Raw genomic sequence first — 27,134 nt, forward strand, 5'->3', positions numbered from 1 at the left:
TGGTCACAGGAATATAAATTTAGAGCTCTTGGAAGCCAACTAGACCAACTGCCCTCATCTTACAGATGGGGAAACTGAGGCACGGAGAAGCGACACTAGGCCCACGCCACACAGGAATTAAGTGGCAGAACCGGTCATCCTGACCTGTTGTGACTTTCCAGTTCTTTCCTTTTACCTCCTCTATGTAGCCTTCCCTGATCACCTGTGACTTTCTACTCTGGCACTTTTTAGACCCTGACTTGCAGGACTGGCTGAATTTGTACTTAATCACTCCATACCCTGTTTCCCCAGCTACACTGTCAACTTGCACAGGGTAGAGACTCTGCCTTCTCTTCTCTAATAGTCCACACAGGGCCAACTAGTAGGTGAGTGCCCACTACAGACATAACAAAGGGCATAAGCTAAATCAGGGGTTCTGAATCTAGGACCCAGGAATTTATTTTTTTATTCTTACCATCTCTGTTTCAATATAATTCATTTCCTTGGTAAACTTATATTTAATTTTTGGGCATCTAAAAACATGATTCTGAGAAAGGCATTGTAGGCTTCAGTGGATGGTCAAAGGGCTTATGACCCCCCTTAATTTAAGAAGCCCTCTACTAATCTAATCTGATAATACTGACAAACATAATAACAATATCAACCTTTATATAACTAACATTTATATAATAATCACTATGTGCCAGGTGCTGGGCTAAACACTATTTACAAATAGTAATCCATTTGATCCTTACAGCAACCATGGGAGGTGAAGGCCATTATCATTCCCATCTTACAGATGAGGAAACTAAGGTTAAGTGACTTGCCCAAGGTCACACAACTCGTTTCTGAGGATGGGTTTGAAGCAAGGAGGTAGTAGAATGAGTGCTGGGTGGTTTAAATTCTGGCTCTACCGTTTACTTCTTCAGTGTCTTTGGGCAAGTCACTTAAGCACTGTTTGCCTCAGTTTCCTCAACCGTCAAATGAGGGAATTAGGTTGGACAAGCTTCAAAGTCTTGTCTAGCTCTTGGAGCTTAGGAGAAACACCTACTGTGTGTGGTGCCATGGCATCTTCCAGGAAGACGACAAATCACTGGGCCTTGCCATCCGCCCTCCAGTTGCACACTCAAGACAACTAGTCTTCCTACCTCCCCTAAAGCTGAGGCTCCTTTCAGAGTAGGGACCATCTGGCTTTTTTACCTGTATTCTCAGCTCTAAGCTCAGTGCTTGGCACAGAGAAGCCAATTAATTCACTCACAATTCCCTCCATTTGTAATGAAGAGCGCCAGGGAAGGCCACTATCACCTCCGACGTAGGGGAAGCTCTGGAAAGGTGGAAGCTGTTTCCATTTTGATCTTTATATTTTAGCACAGAGCTCGGCACACAGTAGGTACTTTATACATGCTTGTTGACTGATTTCATTGGTATAGGGAATTCCTACTGAGAAAACTCCCTCTACCAATGCATATTCTTTGCAAACTGGAGTCATATGGTTACTTTGGAGCACAGACAGGTCTTGTGACCTTCCCAGAGAAGATCCTATAGCGAGACTTGAACCCGGGTCTCCCTGATTCTAAATCCAGCTCTCCACGTACCTATACATGGAAAGGGCTGGTAAATGTTTTTTGAATTGAATTATCGGAGGGATCTGAATGTCAAGCTAAGGATCTTATCCTCTAAACCAGGAGCTTTTTAACCTGGGGGTGGTGATGGTCTATAAACTTGGTTTTTAAAAAAAATTAATCATATTCCAGGGCAACTGGCTTCCTTTGTAATCCTACACATTTAGATGCACAATTCTGAGAAAGGCTCCAAAGAGTCCAAGGCTAGACAAATGGCAAAGGGGAACACAACACACACTCCAGATACCCAACCAGTCCTCTGGTCCTCCTGGACTCAGGCCTCCCTGGCTCTGGGGCTGGCCTTTCATGGATGCCTCCATCGCCATCATGATTGCCCACACTTATAGACTAAAAATAGCTAGTATTTATCCCCACTTTATGGCTTGCCAAGTGTTTTACATATATATCCCATTTTCCCTTGAAGGTAGGCAGTGCAAGGCTATTATTCCCATTTGACAGATAAAGAAACTGAGCACCAGAAAGGTGAAAGGAGTTGTCTAAAGTCACACAGAAGTGTGTGAGAGGTGTGAGTGGGAGGTATGGGGAAGAGAGTTGGTTTTCATGCCAAGAAGACCTGGGTTCAAGTCACAACTTGGGTAGGTGAGACTGTTGTCACTCTCTAGGAGCCCCAGGTAGCTGTCTAAGAAGAATGCTTGTTGAGACCTGGCAGAGAACTGAAATTGCCTAAACCAGTGAAATCATGGGTCCAGTTTTACCCAACTGCCATCCCCCATACCCTACACACCAGGCAAAGTGGGAGAACGAGAATGATAACTTATATCTCCATAGCATCCTTTGCCATCCCACAAGGCAGGTTGTACAAGTAGGGCTACTGCTCTCATTTTACAGATGAGGAAATCTGACATTGAATTTCCCTGATGGCCTGGGATGTAATCTACAAAGTCCATAAAAATGGTGGTCTTCAAGGATGTGTCAGTAAGAGGAAAAGCCACGTGGCCTGATGCCAGGGAACTGGCTCTCCTGGGTCACCTGGGCCCCTGGAGCCTCTTCTCTCTATCCTGGGTACTCCAAAGGGCTGATCCTTGGCTCTGGGGTATCTTCCCCACCAGTCCTTAACCAAAGCACGCCTGCTCCATCCACCCCCAGGTTCCTAGCCACTTTTGGGCCCCACATCTCAATCCCTCTGCCTGCGGGATCTGGAAGGGAAATATTGACATAACCTTCCCGAGACGTGGTGAGAGTCGGAGCCGGGATGGCAGCCGTGCAGAAAGAGTGGGGTGCTCCAGCATATGGCTCCTGCTGCTGTGTTAGGGAACAAGAATGATTGCAGCTTAATGATATGCAAAACACGGGCCTGCATTTGCATAATGGGATTTCAACTCCCACTCACCATATCTGCTGTTAAACAGGATCTGCACACACTCCCTCAGGGTGTTGATGTCTTCGGTTTCTTTTATAAAACTGTCCCATTTCTCTATCAAAACAAAAAAATCAGAAATAAGACGTGTCCATATGGTGCCTGGCCTGCATCGCCCCTCCCCCTATCCAACGTGCAGCACTATCCATTGAGGGACGCACACCCTGGGCTCTGCCAACCCTGATCAACCAGATATGACCCCTATCTCATCAGAGATGCTCTGAGGGCAACAACAGCTCTTCTCTCCCCTTATGGTCGGAGCCTTCTCTTCTTCCTGGGGCCTCCTTTGTTTTCCTGTATCCCCCCCCCCCCCCCCCCATCTTCAACCATCCTCTCCTGGGAACAATGCCAAGGAGATTCAGATGAGCTCAAGTGACCAGTCAGCCATTCACAGACCTCCTAGAGGACCATGATGAATATGGCAGTGATGATATGTTATCAAGAGTATCCAAGATCTTGGCCTGGAAGGGACCCCAGAAGGTCTTTGGTCCAACTGTCTCATTTTACAGATCAGGAAAACTGAGGTTATAGGGGATTTCCCTATAAGTGAGGTTACAAGTGTAGAGAGTACAGCCACCATGAAATACAACCCCCTAATTTTATAAATGAGGAAACCAAGGCCCAAGGAGATGAAGAGACTTTCCCAAGATTATGCACATAGAAAAAATCAAAGGCAGGACTTGAACACGTCTTCTGATTCAACTATGCCAGGCTGCCTAGTTGTCTCTCTCTTCCCATGCCCCTCTGCCCACTCCTATTACCATCTCCACCTTCTCCTTCCAATGCCCAATTGGCCTACATTCAACTTGGTTACTGCTATTAATAGAATGACTCCTGAGATCCCTGCCTCCTCCTGGAAGCCTCCCTAGAGTAATCAGAGGAGTCTCAATGATTATCCTGACCGGACAAGGAACCCCTCCCATGGCTAGTCTCATCATTTGATGGCAAGATAAGGCACTTAGCCTCATCCCAAAGGCCCATGTCAGATGATGGTAATAACCACAATAGTATCTATCATTTCTATGCAACTTTAAGGTCTCCTAAATGCTTTCTGTTATGACATCTCATTTAACAGTTTTTCTTCAGCCCTGTATCAATCTCAGTGCTTTCACTTGGCCACATCCCATGGTAAGAAGGCACCGCTAGACTAGAGGCCCCCAGAGGCCAGAGATCAAGGTGGAGTCTTTGTACAGCGCTTTGAAAATATAGGGTTGGGTCACTGGGTCATCAGGAGGGATTTCCTGCCAGTTGGGCAGTTTTCTACAGGAGGAGCTGATGGCCTCTCCAAAAAATGACCCTCTCAGAAGCAGCACTGAGTCCATCCATCCTTCTGTCCTTCCTGGCTAAACCAGTTGTGTGGATGCCTTTCATTTTTATACCACAATCATTTCTAGAGGCACCATTCTTCACCCTCCCACCCGTAAGTGAGCCTTCTCACTTAACACTCAACCTCACTTAACAAAACCAAGACACAGTCCCCGTTTCTGATAGGATATGTGACGGGTACCCATTATACCCCATTTCTTCACAGAAAGGAAGAGGATGCACTTTCATGTCTCTTCTCTTCAGTGAGACTCTGACTCTCCTATCATGCTGCCATATTAATCCAAGGGCTGAGAAGAGAATGGGGATGGGAACCTGCATCCCCAGAGAGGCTCACAGCTGGAAGGGACATCTATCTCTCACTGTGGCTCCCAGAGTCAATCCTGGTTGGGCTGAGATCTGAGGTCCTTAGAACTGCCTGAGCCAACAACCCCCCCTCTCCTGCTTTGTCATTTCTCTCCTCTGTCTTAGTCTGCCATCACACAGGCCAGGGAAGAGTAGTTCCTAGTCTTACACCATGTATGGCTAAAGGCGACTCCGGAGCCGTCCTCAGCCGAGGTTGAGAGCCCCACTCTCTTATCCAGGCCCCTGCCCAGTGGGCTCACAGGACACAGACTCCACCCTACCTGTTTTGTCATGGACGATGGAGAAGAGGATGCGTTTAGAGGCGTGGACATTTTGGATGAGCGGTCCACCAGAAACTGATGATTTCTGTCCTAGACAGGGGGAAGTATAAGGGGATATGGAGAGGGGGGAAGGAAAGAGGAAAATATGCATTGATTAAGTGCCAACGATGGACTATCCTAAGTGCTTTATAAATATTATCTCCTGTGGTCCTCACAACCACCTTGGGAGGTAGGTGCCATTATTATGCCCATTTTACAGTTGATAAAATTCAGGAACAATGAGGTCAAATGACTTGTCCAGAGTCATACATCTAGTTAAATGTCTGAGGCTGGATTTGAATTAAGGTCTTCCTGTCTCCAGGCCCCGTGCTCTATCCATTGGGCCATCTGGCATGGGAAGAAAATAAGAAGAAATTGATGTCCTTGGTCTGAAAGCATGTGATAAAAGAGGAGGGCTGGGGAGGTGACTTCTGACCCCACGATCAGTCAGGAAAGAAAAGAGTTCATCCTCCACCCCACCCCCAAATCCCTAGAATCTCTAGTGAATGAACCCTCAGCTCCATCCCCCCATCCCTCCCTGATAATCTGAATCTTTCTCATCATTCAAGGCTTGCCTCACCCAGCTTTGTGACAGCTCCAGCCTATATTCCCTAAGGGAAGGAGGGAAATGTAAAATGTAAAATCAACTCTGGAATTTCTACAGTTCTTACTAGTCTTCCTGCATCCAGGTTTTTTCCTCTCTAATCCATCCTCCACAAGGCATCATACTGTTACTACTAAAGTAGAGGTGTGATCATATCACTTCCCTGCCCAAGAAGTCTTTGGCTCCCTATTACCCCTAGGGCAAATCACAAATTACTCTCTTTGGCCCTTCAATTCCTTCATTAATCTGCTTTTTAAATTAATTAACTAAATTAATTAATCTCTTATCAAACAACTGTGTATCCTAGTCAAATTTGCATAATGGCTGTTTCTCCTACATAGCATTACAACTACCACCTCTGGACCTTTGCCTAGGCTGCACTTCATGCTAGGTACACACTCCCCTCCTCAAGTACCGCTTTCTTCAAAGGGATCTTCCTCTTCCTTCTAGAAGTATTTGCTCTTTCCATTTGCCTGAAATTACTTAAGGGTATTTACTTATCTGTATACACTATCATTCCCTTCTCCCCTATTCAAAAATAAGTTCCTTGCGGAAAGGGGCTGTTATGTTTTTGTCTTAGGCCTGTCAACACACTGTCTTCCAGTAGGTGCTTAATACTTGCTAAGTTGAACAGAGAATCCATTGACTTTTTATTTTATCAAGACTGGTGTCCTGATTTCTTTCATCTGTATGAGGCCTAATTGGATTGTGGACTCCTTTGCAACAACGAGATACACACCGTCCTCCTCTCTGTCCTGCTTCCTCCCTTCAGCCCTCTGCCCAACAAAAGGTGCGACACACAAGAGGAACCAGTACACAAGTAAAAACTCCTTTGACCAGTAAACTCTTTCTCTCCCCTCAAGCAGCTGAAACTGGATGGGACTTCAGAAGTTACCTCATTTTATAGAATGGGAAACTAAGGCCAGAGTAGGTGAACATTTGGATCTACATCACCCAGTGAGCTCATAAGAGCTGGGGATGAGAGCCTAGGACACCCAAATCTCAAGCCAGTGCTCCTTCCATTTCAATCATGGATTAATAGGACCTGAAGGGAACTTGGAGATCTTCTAGCCCAATTTTACAGATGAACAAAATAAAGTTTGTGGGGGAGGCCCCATATTCCTGGTCACAGTATGGCTAGAAGGCCCCCCAATCCATTCTCTTGTATGATTTCCATTGGTTCTTCATTAAACAATTCCCTTCAAGTTTTGGTCAGCCAATAAGTATTTGTTAAATGCCTACTATGTGCAAGGCGTTGTGCTAAGTACAGGGAATACAAAGAAAGGCAAATGTCAGCCCTTCCCTCAAGGAGTTCACAGTCCAGTGGGCTAGACAATGCCCAAATAACCAGGCACATATAGGATATATACAAGATATATTGAGTGTAGATGGAAAAGGATAGAGACACTGGCAGAAAGGCCTCTTTCTTGTAGAAGGCAGAAGGCATTTGAGCTAAGTCTTAAAGGAGGCAAAGTTAAATGAAAGGTGGAGGTGAGGGAGCAGGAATGGGGAAGAGCAGGTGAAAAAGTATGGAGTCAGGAGATGGAGGAGGGTCCTGCTCAATAGGCCAGGGTGGCTGGATTGTGGAAAACATGGAAGTAATGAGTCTCGAAAGGCAATAGTCAGATTACATGGGGCTTTAAATGGCAAACAGAAGACTTCACATTTGATTCTGGAGATGATAAGGAGCCTGCTGGAGTCATGGAAGGGAGCTAGGTGACACAGACCTGTGCTTTAGAAAATCATATTGGCCGCTGACAGCAGGATAGACTGGGGTAAGGGAGACCAAGGAGAAGGCTGTTGTAACAGATCAGGCAAGAAATGAGAACCAGAACTAGGGTTATGGCATGAGTGGAGACAATGTGCATATATGAGAGATACTGAGAAGGTAGATATGGCAAAATTTATCAGAGGACTGGTTATCTGGGGCAATTATTTACCTCAGACTGAAGAATTTAGGGATGAAACCAAGCATGTGGGTCAAGGTGACTGGGAGGATGGTGGTATCCTGAACAGTAAGGGGAAAAGGTTCTAGGGGACGATAATGAGTTCTGTTTGGTTGAGTTGATTTGAGATGCCTCTGAGACATCCAGTGTGAGATGTCCATCAGGCAGTTGGAGATGTGAGGCAGGAAATCAGCAGAAAGATAAAGGTTAGATGTACAAATCTTGGAATCATCTGCTTAGAGATGATGATTGAACCTATAAGAGTTGATGAGATCATTGATTGAGAGAATATAGTAAGAAAAGAGAAGACAGGATATAGTGTTGGGGGATGAAGAACTAGAAAAGGGGATGGAGAAGGAGAAGTTGGATAGAAAGGAGGAGAACCAGGAGAGATCAACAATATCAAATACTGCACAGATGTCAGAGAGCATCACGACTGAGAAAAAGCCATCAGATTTGGCAATTAGGAGATCATGGGTACTTTTGGAGACAGTAATTCCATCTGAGTAATGAGGTCAGAAGATTGATTGCAGAAGATTTAGGACAGCAAGGACAGCAAGCAGAGGTAGCTAATGTAAATGGCTTTCTCTAGGAATTAACCTACGAAAAGAAAGAGGGATACTGGACTACAAAGTGAGCAGGAATGGTCAGATCAAACGACAGGAGACCTGGACATTTTTGTAAGCATCAGGGAAAAAGCCAGTAAGGATCCTCAGTCTGTCTCCTGGTCTACTGTGTGACTTTGGACAAGTAACTTAAAGTCTCTGGGTCCAAGTTCCTTCATCTGCAAAATGGGTGGAGATCAGACTAGATGGTCTTTAAGATTTTTAATTGGATCTATGATGCTATTATTTTAATGAGATAAGATATGTAAAGCACTTTGCAAATGCTATTAGTATTATTAATGCTAGCATTGTATCTGTGTTCCCCGTCCCAGAGTGGCTCCTCTCCAGGGTGCTGATAGCTGAAGCACCAACCCCACTCCTATTCATTGTTGCTTTCTTGGGGAAGGGCTAGATGATAGCATTACCACAGCAGTCAGGGAAGTCCTGGGCACCTGGAGTCTTGGGCTCTCCACCAGGGCGAGCCAGAAGGAGGTCGGTGGCGGTAGACAGGCTGGTTGGGCCCTCCTGCTTGAGGTCCATGGCAACATGGTTGGGTATGGAGACATTGTACAAGAAGTTGGCCATGGCTGCCGAGGAGGCTGATGGGTCCTGGGAGGTGGGCTTGGGGACCTGGGCATTGAGGCCAGAGTCCCGGGGCCCCTTAGGCAACAGAGAGACACAGTTCAGCTCCACACTGGACTTTGAGTCCCGTCCATTGTCATCTGGTGGCCTGGGGTTGGGGGAAGAAATGAGAGGTGGAGAGAAGAGTTAAGAAGGTGGCAGGGGACTGATACCTCATACTGTTGTAGTACTTTTTAGCTTTCACTAAGCAACTTCACATAAAATACTCTGGCTAAGCAGATGGAGAGCCGGGAAGAACTGGGTTCAATTTCTGTCTCTATTAAATCCTTTGGGACCCTGAATTTCCAATCTAAACGCAATCCCAGGTCTGGTCCCTATCCTTATCCTCTGAGAGGCAGCCAGGGCTGGGATTATCAGCCTCTTCACTTTGCAGGACCCTGGGGCCCAGACAGGGCAAGTTGCTTGTCTAAGTTCACACATCTTGATAGTGATAGAACAAGGTCCCCTCACACCCAGTCTTTCAATTCTATCAACTTGCTGCAAATGGGACATCCTGCTTTTCCAAAATGGAAGTGTTTCCCTGGCTCCAAGTAAATTATTTTACATCCCTCTCCTCTGCTCCAAAGCTGACTTTGGCTCCCTAGTGCTCATGGGATCAAATCAATACTCCTTAGCCTAGGGTTCAGATCTTTTCCTTCAATATTCACTCTTTCCCATACTATCTAATCTTACCAGACTGATATCTTACTGTTCCTTTTCTAAGACTTGAGATTTCTTAAGACCAAACCATCCTGTTTAGCTTCATTCCACAGACCATGTGCTTATTTCCCCCCTTATACCTTTGCACAGGCTGTCCCTGCCACCCAGAATGCCCACCATGCTCCTTTTGGCAAAGCCATGCCTCTCCCCAGCTCCTTCCAAATCTGATTCAAAGCTCACCTCCTCCAGAATGCCTTCTCTCACTAACTTAGTTGATCCGAAGGACTCTATATCCTCACAACACTATGTACATAAGTTACACTGATAAATATGCACCACTAGATGTATTTTTGGTGGAATTTCTGATGTTTTCCATCTCCTCCATCTGATCAGGGGTTCCCTGAGTGTCTCTGATCACAGCAGTTGATTTTAAGGAGGGGGACTGTGTGTCCCTCACAAGATTAGGGACTCCCTGTGGACAGGGGCCAAGTCATCCCCAGCAGGCTCCGAGTTCCCTGAACCAGAAAGCCTCCCTCCCTCCCTCCAGGCTGAGGCCTCCCTCTGCCAAAGGGGCACTCACCTCTTAAGCTTGAAGCGAATTCGGTGGCTCTGCTCCAGGATGGCCATGAGAGCCTTGAGGTCATAGTCTGATGGCTTTCGGAAGCCCAGGCCATCAGGTAGCCCATGCACGGCCAGTGAGCCAGGCTCCTTCAGCAGTTTCTCATAGGGCACAGGGACCACGCTCGCCTTTCCCAGGGCCTCACCTAGGCAGGGAGGGGAGAGGAGTATCTACTAGGGCGATAAGGGCCAGGGGCAGAGGGGACCACCAACGCTGGGCTGGGCCAAGAGCCACAAGGAGCCGTTTGGTGCCTGGGGCGCCGGAGCTTGATCCTTCGTCTACTGACTCTGATACTGGCTGCCAAGATCCCAGGAAAACCAGACCCAACAGGCCCCCTGGGGAAGCACATACTTTACAGCTGAATAACCCCCATGCTACCTCTGGGGAGGGGATGGAGAGGACAATGCCCTCAATGTGCTGCCTCCTGCTCTCCTAAGCCATTTTAGAGGAATGGAAGGAGACACTAGAAATGCCAACTTCCTTTCCATTCTCCCAACCCAAGGATGAAGAAACCAAGGGAGGTAGGGATTGAAAACAGAGTCAGAGACAGAGAGAGACATGTGGGAGAGGGGAAACATCCTGGCTCTAGCGGACCTGCAGAAATGATCTCGTCCAAATGCGTCATTTTACAGATGAGGAAACTAAGGTTCAGAGAGACTCACAGGACCACAGCCTTAGAGCTGGAAGGAACTTCAGAAGCAATCAGGTTCAACTTTTTCATCTTACAGATGAGGAAACTGAGACCTAGGGAGTTTCAGTGACTTTTCCAAGGTCACAAAGAATACTCTCACAACAGAGAGTGTCAGAGAGACAGAAAAAGTGGAGAGAGAAAGAACTAGAGAAATGAGAGAGATGGAAGGAAGGGAAATGAAAGGAGGAATGAGTAAAAGGCAGGGCTCAATCAATCAATAATCAATCGATAAACATTTATCAAGTGCCAGGCAGGAGGCAGACACAGGAAGAGGTGATGAATGAGCCCTCGATGTAGGAGGAGAAGGAGGGAAGGGAGACGGTGGGGAGAGGAAGTGGGGGACATGAACAGGGAAGGAGAGAAGCCTGGGATCCTGGGAGGGAGCTTGGGGCCTGCTTTCCAGCTTCTGCCTTACTTCTATCACATGACAGACCAGGCCCAGAAGCTGGAGAAAAAGTGCCAACTCATGATTCCTTGTGGGACTTTCCTTTCCCTCTCTAGTGTGTGTGTGTGTGTGTGTGTGTGTGTGTGTGTGTGTGTGTGTGTGTGTGTGTGTGTGTGTGTGTGTGTGTGTGTGTATGTAGAAGGAGGTATGCTCAGATCAGCGCTGGAGAGGGAGAACTCATTTTATCTGTAACTGATTGAACCACATTCTCCAGCCCTCCTGGCATCCCCAGTCCTCCCAGCCGCCTGGTGAGACGCTTCAATGCCCAGCCTAATGGGGTGTGACGTGCACCAATAAGTGGGTTCTGCCTTTGAGGTTGGCTTGCTTTTTTTTTTTTCTCCTCTCTCTCTTCTCTGAGCCAGATAATGCTTTAATTAAGTTGGTAACAAGAGTTTCTAACCTGACTTTTATACAGGAATCATCGAATCATGGCAATTCAAAAAGGACCTCATGGGGTCGACTTGTTTAGCTCCTTCATGTTACAGAGGGATGGGAAGAGAGAGCCCAGAGAGGCCAAGCCACCTGTCCAGCATCGCATAGCTAGCTAGTGATGGACTTCAGTCTGTGTGCTCCCCATGCCCCAATGCAGGGTCAGAAGATCATGGTGAGCACCATTTGTGTGCCCAGTCCCAAGAAGGGGTGTCCTCATGGCCCAATTTTCTCAGAAGTACTTCAGTGGTGGGAGGGAAAGAGTGTTCAGAGTAAGGCTCCCCACTCCTACAGGGGCTAAGGGATAGAAGCCAAGACTGGTATGTCCCAGCTCCAGATTCTACAGGGTTTCCCACTTGCTCATGGCATCCAATCCAGACTCCTTGACCCAGGATTTCATGATGCTTAGACAATAGCCTACTGCCGTTCCTCTTTCCTTCATCTTCTACCCCAAGATACATCTCATTCCAGATTCTGAAAGAGACAGCCTTTTAAACCCTGTTGACCACTAACTTCTTTGCTGTCCCACTTAAGCAAATTAATTCCCCTCTCTGTGCCTCAGTTCCTTATCTGTAAAATGACGAGATTGGACTAGGTGATTTCTAAGGTCCTTCATGGCTTGGATGTTGTAGCACGGTGGAAACAGAACTGCTCCTACCACGAATGCTTTGTGACTTTAGGGAAATCAATTATCTTCCTTGGGCCTAAGTTTCTCATCAGTAAAATGAGGGGTTGGGCTAGATAACCTCAGAATTTCCTTCTAGCTCTACATATATGTCCTTCTGAACTTAGAGAAGAAGTCACCATATTGTTCTCGAAGTGGTTTGTATATACACATCTCATCTGCCCACAAAGTAGTTGATAGGGCACCTGAGAGCAGGTACTCTCTCCTGTTCTGTATCTTCCAAAGAGCCTAGCACAAGCCTGGGCACAGAGATGGCCACTGTTGCTCAATATGACATTATCACCATGTACTGGGGCAAGTTGCCTTGTTGGGTGGAGCTGAGTGGTGACTGACCTGCTTCCTCTGATGAAGTCCTTTTGGATGTACAAACCTACTCTCTCCAAAGTGACCCATGACCTCCTAACCACCAAATCTGATGATTGTTTCTCAATCCCCAGCCTCTGTGCCCTCTCTGCAGTGGGTGATACAGTCATCCCCACGTCTCCTTCTGGAGACTCTCACCTCTAGGGTTTCCTGACACTATTCTCCCCTGGTTCTCCTCCCACCTGCCTCACCACTCCCTTCTCAGGCCCCTTTGCTCATTCTTCCTCCAGATTACATCCTCTAACTGGGGGCGCCCCTCAAGAGTCTGCGCTTCGACCCCTTCTCTTTTCACTCTATGCCATCAGCTCCCATGAATTCAGTTATTATGTAGCCTCCCAGTTCTGTATATGTTGACCCTAATCTCTGAGTCTCTCTGATATGATATGACACAATGTAACATAACAAAGAATATTTTTGTTGTTCAGTCACGTCCAACTCTTCATGGACCACACTGTCCATGGGGTTTTCTTGGCAAAGACACTGGAATGGCTTTGCCATCTCCTTCTCCAGGCAAACAGAGGTTTAGTGACTTGCCCAGGGTCAGTGTCTGAACCTAGATCTGGACTCAGGTCTTCCTGACTCTAGATCCAAGGCTCTATCCACTGAGCTATCGAGCTGCCTATAATAATATAATATAATATGATATGACATCATATGATATAACATAATAGGCACCTCCAATTGCCTGCTAGATTTCTTAAACTGTATGTCATAAAGATGTCTAAAACTCAACATGTCCAAAACATAATTCACCATCCACTTGCTCCCCTCCCCAATATTTCTCCCTTCTGAACTCTCACTATTCCCTGCTCTCATTGTCTCTCCAAACACCTTCACACACATTTCCTGTATGTTGTATGTTCATAGTGTCTCTCCCATTCGACTGTAGGCTGCAGGGATAGGTTTTTACTTTCCTTCGTATCTATGGTGCTTAGCACAGGGCCTGATGTACAGTAAGTGTTTAATAAATAAATGCTTGCTGAATGACTGACTGCATTTCCCCCAACACCTTCCTTAAATTCCATTCTCTCCATCTAATCCCATTACTTAATGAAATGAATGTCTACCCCAAAGCCAGTCTTGGTCTATCCCTGTGGCCCTAGGACATGTAGTCATTTGTCCAAGGATTCTGCCTTGCTGAGAAAAAAGGCCCCAGGGAAGAGTTTCCAGCTTTTCCCTCTCTTACCCACCCCAAGCCCCTAAAAGTGAATGATAGAAGAACTGGTGATGTTTAGCTACTCAAGAAGTACAGACATGGAGGACAATGGAGAACTGAGGGGCTTTCATTGAGGTAATGGGATTAACCTTTTTCTGCTTCACCCCAGAGGAATGAACTGGGAGATCAAAAAGGAAGGTAGATTTGAGCTCAATCTAAAGAAAAACTTCCTAGTCACAAGGCTTATCCTTAAATGGAATGGACTGCCTTGGGAGGGAGAAAGTTTCCTTATCAATGGATGTCTTTAAAAAAGACCAGATAACCCCTGGATTGTTGGTTGTGACCTAGAAGGGATATCAATTCAAAGAGGAGATGGAATATCTCTGGTCTTTGGTGTAGCTGAAAGAGGTGGGGTTGGAGTCAGCAGACCTAGGTTTGAACCACCTTGGGTAAGTCATTTAATTTATCAAGGCTTTAGTTTCCCCACTTATAAAATCAGGCAGCTGAAGGTCTTTGAGGTTTTTCATGATATTTTTGAAGTTCCCCCTTTCTCTCTTGGAGATGCTATGGCTTTATAAAATCTGCCCAGTGGTAAAGGGAGAAGGGAGCCCATTGGACAAGTCATAGTTACTCCCTAGATGTGGCAAAGGAAGGTCATCCCTGAGATGTGGCAGCCATCCCCAGACCATCCCAGAAAAAGCATCCCCTGGATCTGTCAGGTGGAGGAGTCACAAAGGAACTTACTATAAAGGACGTCAAACACCTCCTCCACCATCTTCCTTAGGAGGTAGACATCTGAACCCTGGTCGGGGGAGACCCGCTGAGTGTTCCGGTTGCATTCTCGGACCTTCCTGGGTATTTCCACCTCGGCTTCTTTCCTCTGGTGCCCTCCTGCAGGACAAAAGCAAGAAATGATGATGAGAATGTTCCGCTCCCATTGCTCAGGTTAGTTCTGGTCCCTCCAACTCTGATTTCCACCCCCATCCAGTCCTCCCTTCATGCTGGGCAATTTAGTGGGAAGCCCCTGGCCCTGGGTTTTAGTTCTGGCTCTTCAGCTGATTCACTGAATGACTGGGAATAATCTGGGCCTCAGTTTCCTCCTTTGTTAAAAAAGGAGAGAGGTCTTTTTCTCCCAGGCTTTCACTTTTATGATTCTCTGAAAGGGTAGTTAGGTGTCTTAAAGACTTAACTCCTTAATTTAAGGAGTTAAGAACTTCCTTTTCTTAATTTAGAGGAAAGAAGTCCAGAGTTCAAAACTTGCCTTGGGCACCATTGGCCACAAGAGTTAGAAGGAGTTACTTCCTCTCCGGGTGCCCCAGGACTCTGACTACAGAGAATTTCTAAAGTTTCCAGTCAGTTGGTGGGCTGTTCTCTCCTTAGTGGGGGAGTTCACTACACAGTAAATCATTGCTGCTCTGGGGTTCATTTGTGAAGGGAATGTCTGGTTACCTCCAAAATCCCCTAAGGGAAAGAACAGTGGAACAGACAGTCCTCCACCAAAGACACAAGGCAGACCTGGCTTCTAAACTCACACAGATGCAAAGGGAGAACGTGATTGTCCTAAACTGGCCACAGCCTAATCCTCTAAGGCAAGGGAAGGGGTCTTAACCTTTCCAGTTTCTTCAACCAGGGACCCTTCTCAGACTCATACTTTGGAATAACTGAAGAAAAGGATCCATTTCAGTTAGAGGTTCTTGAAAGTCCAACTCATTTTTTGTCCCTCCAAGATCACAGACTTCCTGAATGGCCCTCTAAGGGATCTGTGGACCTTAGATTAAAAACCCCATCTTTAAGGGATTCAGGGAAAGCCATTAAAAAGGGAGAAATAAATCAGGTAGAAAAAACAGCAGCAAGGGAATTAACAGTGATAGTTAGCATTTATCAAACACTTTAAGGTTTGCAAAGGACTTTATACGTATTACCTCATTTGATTCTCACAACAACTTTGTGAAGCTTATCCCCACTTTACAGATGAGAGAACTGAGGCAAACAGCCCACCCAGCTAATAAGTATCTGAGCCAGAATTTGAATTCAGGTCTTCTTGACTCCAAGACTTCACTTATCTAGCTAGTCCAAAGGGAGGAGGTACAATGTGGTGCGACCTCAGTGAACCTTGGTTTTCTCATCTGTAAAATGAGGATAATAACCCTTGCCTTGCCCACCCTACCAGATTGCTAATCAAGACCAAGCAAGACAGAAGATGGGAAAGTACGCTTGCTACAAAGATAACCTTACCATAGTGAGAAACGTCAGTGCTGGGCATACAGTAGGTGCTTAATAATTAATGAATGAATGAGTAGTGGCAGGTGAAGAAACAGAATGAGCAAAATATAGAGGTAGGGCAGGGGGAGACAAGCAGGCAAGTTTGGTGGGTGTACAGACCTCATGAAGGAGGGAAGGTAAGTCAGAGATCAAACCAAAGCCCATAAATAACGGGGAGTCACTGAGGGTTTGTCAGCAAGGTAGTGATAGATATATTTTGGAAAGCTTCTCTTTCTTAACTGTGCTAAGTCGGATCTACTGGAGAGGAGAGACTGGAGGCAGGGAGAGCCACGAGAAAACCAGGAGGCTGAATCCAGAAGGGAAAGGAGAAGGTGAGCGGACAAGAGGGGCAGAGGAGAGATTTGGGGACCTGGGCTACTGGAATCCCCTTTTCCCATTGGCCCCTTCTATTCAAAAGAATAAAACCCCCAAGGGGGAAAAACGCAACCAAAAAGAAAATGATTCCACTGGACCAAGCATTCGAGCTACAAATATAAAACACAAATAATAAGGCTATTTGTGGAAAAAACCTTACAATGAAGCACTTAGTTACCCAGGAGAGAAAATCCCATGGGCAGCATCCAAAGTCAACCAACCCACTTTAAACAGAATTCTCTTTCTTGCAAATAGTGTTAGAATATACTCCAGGCACACAGCAGGCATTTAATAAATCTTTACTAATTGATTCATTCTAGTGTAGAGAACATTGGATTTGGAATTTGGGGATCTGGGTTTGAATCCCAGCTCTGTCCTCTTATTGCCTGTGTGACTTTGGAGAAGTCATTTCTCTTCTCTGAGCCTCAGTTTCCTCATTTGTAAAATGGACTCGCTGGTCTCTATCGAGTTCCTTTTAGCCCTAGCCCTAAAATCCTCTGATTCCTAGTGAGAATACATGAAATAATTTCTTAATGGATCTTTTTGCAGCCTCTTTCTTCCAAGGGAAGCCCTATGATCTTTGGAAGACAAATCGCTTATCTAGTCTGAGTCTTAGGCATCTCTGGAAGATTACGAGAAGATGCAGATTTATATTGTGGGGAGGGGTTTCCTCACTATCAAAATCACCTGATGAAACCACAGGTTTGGACCAACACTGCACAAAGCAAACAAAGCAACACCTCTATATCTACTGCTCTAATGTTTTCCTTAGAGCAACCTGCTGAGGGAAGTGGAAGCATTATTGGCCCGTATCTCAGATGTGGAAATAGGCTTGGAGGAATGAAAAACAGCTCATTCACAGTCATACCCCAGCTAATAAATGTCAGAGACTGGACTGGAACTCTAGTCTCCAGACTGCACATGCTCTGCTCCTTCTACTGAGCTCAGGAACATGTTTTAAAAACAAATCATTCACCTTGGAAAGATGAGAATCTTTCCCATGGTGAGAGCCTCCTTTTTATTGGATGTGCTAATATCTCTTCATGAGGACAGTGGTCACCAGGTACAGCATCTCCATCACCAGCCTAGGTGCCTACTGGGGTAGTAGGTAACAGCCCAGATGGAGGATCCATGATCTCTCTCTTGGTCCCCCTCTTCCTCTGGCTCCTCCCACCTTCCAGGGCCATAATGAGAAATTAATGAGCCAAAGCCTGCACTCAGCTGGAAGTCCGACAGGGTCAAAGCAAAGAACCTGATTTGTGCTCATGACTGAAGGCAGTCATGGCTATCGGAGAACACCATCTTCCAAGACTCCCCCGCCAAGGCCTTGACTTGGGATGAATAGTTCACTTGGTAGCATTGTGGGCTGGACCCACACTAGGATCTTTCTGGGAAAATGAAAGTGAGGATACTCCTGCCCCCTGGTTTTCCAATAAGGGGGTAGGCCAAGTCTGAAGAGGCCAGTCAAGGCTCATCTTCTCAATGAGGCCACATAGGGAGCTCTCTTTTCTCTGAACATATAAGAGAGGATGGGGTCTGAGAATTCAGTAGTATAGGGAACTTCATCCCTATGTTCCTCCAACTTCCAGAAGAGGGAGCTTCCACCACTGGTGCAGGTTGTCACCTTCCCTGCCACACAAAGTCTTAGAGAATCTCCTGGGGTCCTAAAAAGAGATGGGACCTGAACTAAGGTCCCCTGGCTCCAAGGTCAACATGCCATACTATCTGTGAAGTACCTAAGAAATAGAACTGATGCCAGCTCCCCTTTTTTGAGCATTTTCAAGTTTACAAAGCGCTTTCCTCAGGAACACCCTGTGGAGTAAGGTTGGTTAAGTAATGTGATCTCCTTTCTGCAGGGGAGAAAACTGAGCAAGAGTTGACATGCTGGGGTCACAAAGCTAGTAAACATAAAAGGTGACTTAATGCCTGATCTCCTGACAAGAAGACTGAGTTTGGAAGACCCGGGATCAATTACTCGCTATGCTGCTTATGATCAGTGTGACCTTGGATAAATCACCCCCCACACTGGTCCTCAGTTTCCTCATCTGTAAAATGAAGAGATTGGGTTAGATGACATTCCAGTTCTAAATGCCATAATCCCATGAATCTCTTTCCATTACATCCCATTTTCTCATCACTTCCCAACTGAATTCTTCCATCAGCCGTGAGGCTAGTCTGATAGATGAGAGTTTAGCCACATCTCCCCCTCTTCTTTGCAGAGGTAGGGGACTATAGGTGTGGAACACTGTATGTGATGTCAGATACTTTCTATAAATTGGTTATTTTTGCTGGACTGATTTTTCTTCGTTTTGCTTTTTCTTTGCCCTAAAGGAAGCCCTCTGGGGAGGGGGAAGGAGAGAGATACACTGGAAAATGTGACTGGTGTAAAAATAAAAGATATTGATAATTTTAAAAATAGAATCTTAGCCATATGATGTATGTCCTGCATGTCTGCTGGAGGGCAAGGACCATTTCTTATTCATCCTGGCATCTTCCATGGTGCCAGTCACAGCATCACTGAGCAGAGAGAAAGAGTTAGATGTCATCTTGTCTAACTCCCTCATCTGGCAGAAGAAGAAACTGAGGGTCAGAGTGGTAATTTGATAATGCCCATTGTCAACAAAGACTCAGAGATGGGATTTGAAATGACCTAGAAACGACCTTATGTCCACCGTATTCATATTATTGTGTCTGGCCCTTCCTTTCCTCTTCCTTCTTTCTCTCAATCTTTTTTCTCTATTTCTGTGACTTCCCTCCCCCCCAGTCCCCATCTCTATCTCTTTGGCTCTTTCTATGTGTTGGTACAGGCTCTCAAGTTTTCCTTGGATAGGCTGGTGAAGCCTATGGACTCTCTCTTGGAATAATACTTTTAAATACATAAGATCATAGAAGAATGCAAAGGTTAGTGGAAATAAATCATATTTTTCCTCATCCAAGTTCATAGACACCTTGAAATATACTCAGGAAACCCTCAGGAGTCTGTGGACTCTACCGCCCAAGTAGAATATAAGATTCTTGACATCAGGGACTATTTCATCTTGGTCTTTGTATCCCCTAACACTCAGCACAGTGCCTGGCACAGAGCAGCCACTTGATAAATGCTTTTTGAATCGAATCACAGAGGAAGAAAATGAGCCAAAAGATTAAATGCCTTGCCCAGGGTCACTTGGACAGTCAATGGCAAAGCCTGGTTTTCAGTTTCTCTGATTCAAACCCCAGTACTTTCTACTACCTCTTATATTTGTACCTGTCAATGTCTTCAGAGGACAGCTAGTCCAGTGCTCCCCCTCCTTTTTTTTTTAGTTTTCATTAATCTCTTTGGCTTCTATACCTCTGCTCTTATCTGTTCCTTCCCTCCATCCCTTATAATAAAGGACAAATAAATAAAAAAGAAAGGGGTGGGTGGTGTGTTTAACTCCAGGAGACTTCCATGTTCATCTGCTGAGGTTGGCCACGACCCACACACACACACTGTCTCCTCCTTTTTCCTAGAAGCCAACATCAGCCCTTAGATAATTTGTGTTCACTTCCTTCTTGGGAATATTGTTCTCTCATTTTACCTTGCAATCACCATTGTATATACTGGTTTGGTTTTTTTTTGTTCTGTGTATTTTGCTTCCCATCTGTTCATGTAAGTCTTCTCAGGCTTCTCTGTGAACTCTTTATTTCTTATGGTACAGAGATATTCCATTATATTCATGTACCATAGTATATTTAGCTATTCCTTGATGAATGGGTACCTGCTTTGGCACCAATCTACTGGTGCCTAATTAATGCTTATTGAATTATTGATGAGGCTCCTCAAGAGGGCAGGGATTGCTTCATCTTTGTGTTTATATCCTATAGTTCGGTGTCTTAATAAAATTGATTGACTGATTGTTTCCAGTACTTTTATAGTCCTTCTTTTAACAGAGAAGGAAACTGAGGACCAGGAAAGGGAACCAAGTTCACCCATGCCTTAGGATCATAGGATGCTAGATCTAAGCTGGAAATGCCTTAGACGCCATCTACCCTGATACCCTCATTTACAGATGGAGAAACTAAGACCCGGAAAGGCAACATGTCTTGTTCGAGGTCATAAACTAGAGCATTTAATACTGGAGTTGGGACTAGATCTCAGGCTGATCTCCAATCTTCTTGCACTGTGCTAAGCACACGCAGCTAGGTGGTACAGCGGTTAGAGTACTGGACGTAGAGTTAGGAAGAGCTGAGTTCAAATCTAGCCTCTGACATTAATAGCTGTGTGACCCTGGACAAGTCACTTAACCTTTGTTGTTTGTCTCACTTTCCACACTGTTGTTGTGCGGATCAGATGAAATATGATTTATAAAGTGCTTAGCACAGTGATGGGCACATAGAAGGCACTAAAAATGCTATTTATTATTATTTTTGCTGCCATTATTAGTCAGCAGATATCTGTGGAGTGACTGCAGCTGAGTCTGCCTTTGGGGTCTCATCTCTCTGGCTCTTTAGGAGAAAGACCCCCTTCCTTCTGGGCTGAGCAGGGGTGCAGGTACAGGGAATTCATTCATTCACAGGAATCGTGGACAGCTCTGTCCTCCTTCTGAGGAAGGCCTGAGCACCTGCATCCAGGGAGCTGCGGCCCAGCCCAGGACTGGCTCCACACAGCTCCCCTGAATGGCCCACAAATGCCTGCATCCGAGCAGGAGGCTGTGTGAAGAGGCATCGTCAGCCGCCAGCCTCCAATAAATCGGTGCAGTTATAAATAGACAGGCGAGCAGCTGTGCTCCTGAAAGGCAGGTGCTCCTGCTTTCATGGAATAGGAGAAGCTGGAATGTCAGAGCTGGGAGACCTTGGGGATTAGCCACATTTTGACACGGAGAGAAGAGGGTGGCCCGGACCCAGGAAGGGGCTCGCCTGTAGTTGCAGACTAGCTGATGGCAGGCTGGGACCGCAGGGTCATCCCAGTGAAGTCCACTCTTTCTAGCATTAACCCTGGGTTTCCATTCTAGTGTCCACTTGCTACATTGTGTGACCATAGGTCACTCATTTTTATCTCCCTAGGCCTCAGTTCCCTCAGCTGTAAAATGAGGGACTGGACAACTTCATCGGCCCCCCCATGTCTTTTCCAGCATTTAAGAAGCTATGACCAGGCCTCATCCCAGGATGGCTGGGCAGAACCAGACTAGGCTACTAATCTCCTTCCTGCAGAGACTATCCAGGAAACTGTACGGCCCCTGGAATCAAACGTGACCAGCCACGCCAGGCCATCCGCCCATCCTCTCTTTCTCCCAGATCTCTCCAGGGAAAACAGTGAGGAGGGAGGGAGAGCGTTAGATGTGGATGTGCCTGGGGTGAAGGTCCCCAATTCAGTGAACTATGGTGGCTCTTGGATGAAACAGAGACCCCTCTGCTTGGCTTTTAACTCCTTTTACAACCTAGCCCTGCCTCACTGAACTCCATTGTGTAAATGGGCCTTCTTACTGAGCTCCACCTATGAGATGAGAGATCTACCTGTGATCCTCTGTCTCAGGCCTTTGCCTTAGCCTTGCCCCCTGCCTGTAATGCCCTCCCTGGTCACCTCTGCCTCAGAGTCCCTCCCTTCCTCCCAATGTAACTCAGACACCATCTTTAATGTCATTTCTAAAATCTAGATTTGAGCCACTATCGTTTGCTCTCCCACCCCCACCATTTCCTTTCCCCGGTTGTGTCTCTCCCTGAGAGCCATCTCTTCTAATGAGGAATTGAAAAAGTAACGAATCAGCCCATCAGCAGCTCTAACCACCCTGCAGAAAAAACAATGCTGAAACTGCATACAGTATTCTGCCCCCGTAGACCCCCACCTCACCTTTGCAAAGAAGGTGAGGAGGCAAGCACCACCTTCTCTCCAAAGCCTTGCTGGCACCCCAAAAACCCTCGTACTGATTGGCTCTACATTTTGTTCTTGTTGCTCAGTCATGTCCAACCCTTTGTGACCCCACTTGGGTTTTTTTGGCAGAGATACAGGAGGGGCTTGCCATTTCCTCTTCCAGCTTATCTTACAGATGAGGAAACTGAGGCAAACAGGGTTTTGTGACTTGCCTAGGGTTACCCAGCTAGGAAGTGTCTGAGGTCAGATTAGAACTCAGGTCTTCCTGACCCTAGCCAGGTGCTCTATGCTGCCCCCTGATTTTATACCACACCCTGACACCTTCCTGAAGGGGTGGGATGCCCCCCTCCATTTTTAGTTTCCTTTTGTGTGTTATCCTCACCTATTACATGGTGAGCTTCCTGAGGGCAGGGGCTGGCTTTCTCTTTTGTATCCCCAGGGCATAGTACAGTGCCTGGCATACAGTAGGCACTTAATAAGGAAAAACTGATTCACTGACCTGGCAAAACAGGGGCTTCACAAATGCTTGATGGCCTAGGTAGAATAAGGCTCCCTGAGGACAGGGACTGTAGCATTCTCTCCCCCACCCCTTCACATATTCCCCAGTGCTGAACCGCATCTTTTCCACTAACCACGAATAGACTATGATATTTTGGGAGTCTGGGGAGAGGCAGGCAGCCCATCATCTGACATACAGACCTGGAGAACTCCTCCAAGGTATGAGGAACTGCCACCCAAGGTGCTCCCTCATGCCTCGGAGGGGCCATCCTCAGCTCCTCACCTTTCTCCCCTCTCCAGGCCCAGTCGGGGCTGTCTGATTGTCTTCTTGCCAATAGTGTGTGGGGGGCGGCGGGGGTGGAGGTGTGGGCGTGTGTATGTGTGTGTGTGTGTGTGTGTGTGTGAGAGAGAGAGAGAGAGAGAGAGAGAGAGAAACAGAGAGAGAGAGGAGAGATAGAGACAGAGATGAGGTGTGTATATGTGTGTATGAGAGAAACAGAAAGAGAGAGAGGAGAAAGAAACAGAGAGGAGAGAGAGATGAGGTGTGTGTATCTGTGAGAGAGAGAGAGAGAGAGAGAGAGAGAGAGAGAGAGAGAGAGATGAGGTTTCTGAGAGAGACAGAGAGGAGAGAGAGACAGAGACAGAGAGACAAGAGAGGAGACATAGAGAGATGAGGTGTGTGTGTATGTGTGTATGTGTGAGAGAGAGTATGTATTTACACAGGGAGTCTTGTCCACTAAGTTCCACTTAGAAACCAATAGATTGGAGATCAAAGGTTGGACAGAGCTGAACCCACCAGTTACAAACAGTGCAGACATCACTGGCTCTTGTGGAGGGCGCCCAGGGCAGCAGTTGAGGGTTTTGGTTCCAACTCTGCGGCTACTTGGCTATGTGACTTTCACAAGCCCTCCATCTCTGGCCTTTAGTTTCCTCCCCCAGAAAATGAAGAGATTGGGCACTATGACCCAAAGTTCAAGAGTTGATGGGTACTCACGGCAGAATCGGAGGAAATCTGTCTGCAGCTCCTTCCTGGAGTTCAGAAAGATTCTCCCCTTCTCAGTGCCAACCACGAAAGCGCTCTCATCATGGACAGCAACACAGGCCACCTCTGCATTGAGTTTGGAAAGTGCAGAGCACTGCGGGCAGGAGGAAGGACAGAATTCATTAATCATATTCTGATATCACCCCGAATGCTTGTGACCTGGATGACCTTGGACAAGTCATGCCTGGGCCTTCCCTTTTATAGAGAAGAGGGCTGACTCAGTGGTCTCTGGGTCCTTTCTAGACCCCGGCATGTCCCTGCATGGACAGAACCACAGCAGTCATCCATTGGAATGATTTTTGGTAGCCCCAAGCCAAGCCTTGATCCCAGGTCCCCATCCCTCACCCAGGCTACAGATGTCTGAAATTCCACCATTTGAGCCTCATACAGTTTAATTCAACACTTGGTTCTTATTGTACAATGTAGATACCCCATCCTACCACTCAAATTTGGAGTCACACTCTTTCACCATTACCAATCACTTCTCCCTGAGTTTGTGGGGTCTTTCCCTGAGGATATTTTTAAGTTAAAATTTATCTCACTTCTCTTGGGAAATAAAAAGGAACAGAATGGCACTCTAGGAATTAATCTGCAAACACCCAAAATAAGTTCTCACAATGGATGTGATACTCACATATATACACACACATAAAAACGCATGTGTGCCTACACAAACAAGTCTATACACACATGCACAAATACACGTTTCTATGCAGATATAGACACATACATCTGGCTATACACACACACACACACACACACACACACACACACCAAACGTACAGTGAATATGTGTATGCCTGTATGCACGTATATAAGTGTATGTAGAAACACATATGATGTCCCAAAAGTCTTAATGCGTTTTTCAGCTACTAAAGCTTTGGTTCTATGCCCTCAGGCAGACCATCAGTCCCAGTCAGGAGGTAGCAAGCATGTTTCCTCATTGGTCCCCCAGCATCATGCTTGGATCAGAGTTCTCTGAGGCTTAGTTTTGATGGTGGTGGGGCCCTCAGTGACCAAGGGGTCTAAGCCGTGATTATGATGGGAGGTGGGCTTTGAGACAGAAAGAACATTGGATCCATGGAAAGCAAACCTCCCCAACCTCCCAAGGTGGCCCCAGGGCCATCTTTGCCCTGGCTCCTCCATATTATAGCAGATGTCTCTGGTGGGAGCTCAGTCCAGGTCCACTCACCTACACAAGCCCGATCTCAGGTTTCATTTATGTATGGAGGTTATAACAAAGTAGGAAAGACCGTAACCTAAAGAAAGGAGCCTCAGGTCAGGAGTCAGGAGCCAGTCTCTCTCATTAAGTGGCCTTGGGGATGTTTCATGAGCTGATAGATTGGAAGATCCCCGAGACCAGAGACTCTCATTTTTGTCCTCCTAACCCAGGCCCATAGCACAGTATCTGCCTGGCACATAGCAGGTACTTAATAAATGTTTGCTAACTGGTCAGCCTCTCTGGGCTCCCACTTCTCTCTCTGATTTTTAAATACCTTTTAAAGAAAGGAACAGCCCATACTCAGGACCTATCACTCTGGATCTTTGTGGTTATAAAATAAGATATGAAAAGAAAGAAGCGGGATTATTTATAGCCATGTAATAGAGAGAGAGGAAAAGGGCTAGACCAGGAATTGGGAGAAACATAGGCTCAAGTCCTGTCTCTGGCTCATAGCAAGTCGCTTTATCACCCTTGAGCCTCAGTTTTCAGGTCTATAAAATGGGGGCGATGATCCTTGTACCCCCTACCTCTTAAGATGACTGGGAAAGAAGTATCTTGAATCATTATTGCATGTAAGTTATACTTGTCATTGTCAGGATTAAAGACCTAAGGAAGGATGAGGATCTGACAATCCCAGATGCAGGATGGAAAAAGGCTTTGGCCAGACCTGGAAGGGACCTCAGAGGTCATGTGGTCCAACCCTACTGGTCTGCCAGATGAGGAAATGGAGGAGCCAAGAAGTGAGGTCATCTGCCCAAGGTCACCCAGGGAGAAAGCATCATGAGTGAGATCTGAACCAAGGTCTTCGGATGTGAGGTCAAAATATTACTATCATATTTGTTTATTATTACAATTAATAATGACACCAACAGAAATCAATGTTCTTTTCCCAGCAGAGGCTGATGCCAGGGATTAAACAGAAGGTAAGTCAAATTAGGAGTAACAACAAATCACAGTTAGAGGAGTCTTTCAACTTTTCCTCACACCAAATTCAAAAGGAAACGCGTACAAAGATTATCATTATCCCATTTGACAGATGAGGAGACTGAGGCCCAGAAAGTCAGTGGTCAAACAACAAGCAAATGTCCTGAGGTGGAGTTGGAATCTGGGTCTCCTGCTCCTAACTCCAATGGTCTCTCCAGCATGCCAGACTGACTCCCATTAATTTCATTTTTCTTAAACAGGAGGATGCCTGGGCTGTGTCTACACTGGCTATCTTGGATTTAGGAAGTGAGCACAGAGGCATGCTATTCCTTGTTTGCATGTGGAAAAGTGGTGCTTGGCCAAGTGAATGAGAGCACAAGTCCATCCTGGTGTCAGCCAGGACCAGAGACCCTCAGCCCAGGATCTTGCCTGAGATGGGGATGTTGAGGCAGGCTGCCGTTCCCAACCTGATGTCATGTACACAGGTTAAAGATGGGCTCTCAGATCTCCAGAATCCTCTGAATGTCCTGGTATGGAGCCAACATCCAGAAATTTATGGAAACTTTTCTTATTTCAGCCTATAAACCTCTGAGCCAATCTACAACTTGTCCCTGGGTAGGAAGGACTGTCCAGGGGACAGTCTCTAAGGCCTCTAAAGTCTCTAAAGCCTCTCACCTTTCCTAGGGACCTGACACCAGATCCAGTGTTACTTCGCCTCAGTTTCTCCATCCATAAAAAAAGTAACTAGCATATATTTATCGCCTTAAAGTTTGCAAAGCATTTTACACAGGCTGTCTCACTCGATCCATGCAACAACCTTGTGAGGACGATGATAATATTATCCCCATTTTACAGATGAGGAAACTGAGATTGCCGAGGCTCGCACAATCAGTGTCTGAGGCAGGATTTGAACTCATCTCCCGGACTCTCTCTACTCTGAAAAGGAGGGCTGTGGATAAATTCCATCAGCAAGCCCCTCCTCAGTGCCATTTGGGCTTCATCCACCCTGCTGTCCAGGAGACTTTGTCCTTGCGGGCAGAACTCCTATGCATTGCTGCAAGACATCTCACTCTATGAATCCTATAAGGTCCCTTCCAGAGCTGATGTTTTGTACTTTTGAGTAACCAGTAAAAAGCAGGATGAGACAGTGGATGGAGGGCTGGCCAGAGCTGGGTTTGTGTACTGACATA

The 27,134-nt window shown here is 46.2% G+C and overlaps 1 protein-coding gene across 5 annotated transcripts in view; it reads right to left on the reverse strand.

Annotated features, from left to right (window-relative positions):
• The window catches only part of GTF2IRD1 (GTF2I repeat domain containing 1), a 220,665-nt gene that overhangs the window by 111,360 nt on the left and 82,171 nt on the right, over positions 1-27,134 (reverse strand). For 4 of the 5 annotated variants that reach the window (XM_072640171.1, XM_072640169.1, XM_072640168.1 and 1 more), the window contains exons 3-8: positions 23,751-23,892; positions 14,536-14,682; positions 9,984-10,167; positions 8,548-8,852; positions 4,929-5,018; positions 2,953-3,036 (exon numbers count right to left, since the gene is read on the reverse strand). In XM_072640171.1, coding sequence (XP_072496272.1) covers positions 2,953-3,036; positions 4,929-5,018; positions 8,548-8,852; positions 9,984-10,167; positions 14,536-14,682; positions 23,751-23,892 — 952 coding nt within the window. The remainder of the gene's footprint in view (positions 1-2,952; positions 3,037-4,928; positions 5,019-8,547; positions 8,853-9,983; positions 10,168-14,535; positions 14,683-23,750; positions 23,893-27,134) is intronic. The other variant, XM_072640170.1, reaches the window with a different exon arrangement.

This window comes from Notamacropus eugenii, chromosome 2, assembly GCF_028372415.1.
Source record: "Notamacropus eugenii isolate mMacEug1 chromosome 2, mMacEug1.pri_v2, whole genome shotgun sequence".
NCBI lineage: Eukaryota > Metazoa > Chordata > Mammalia > Diprotodontia > Macropodidae > Notamacropus > Notamacropus eugenii.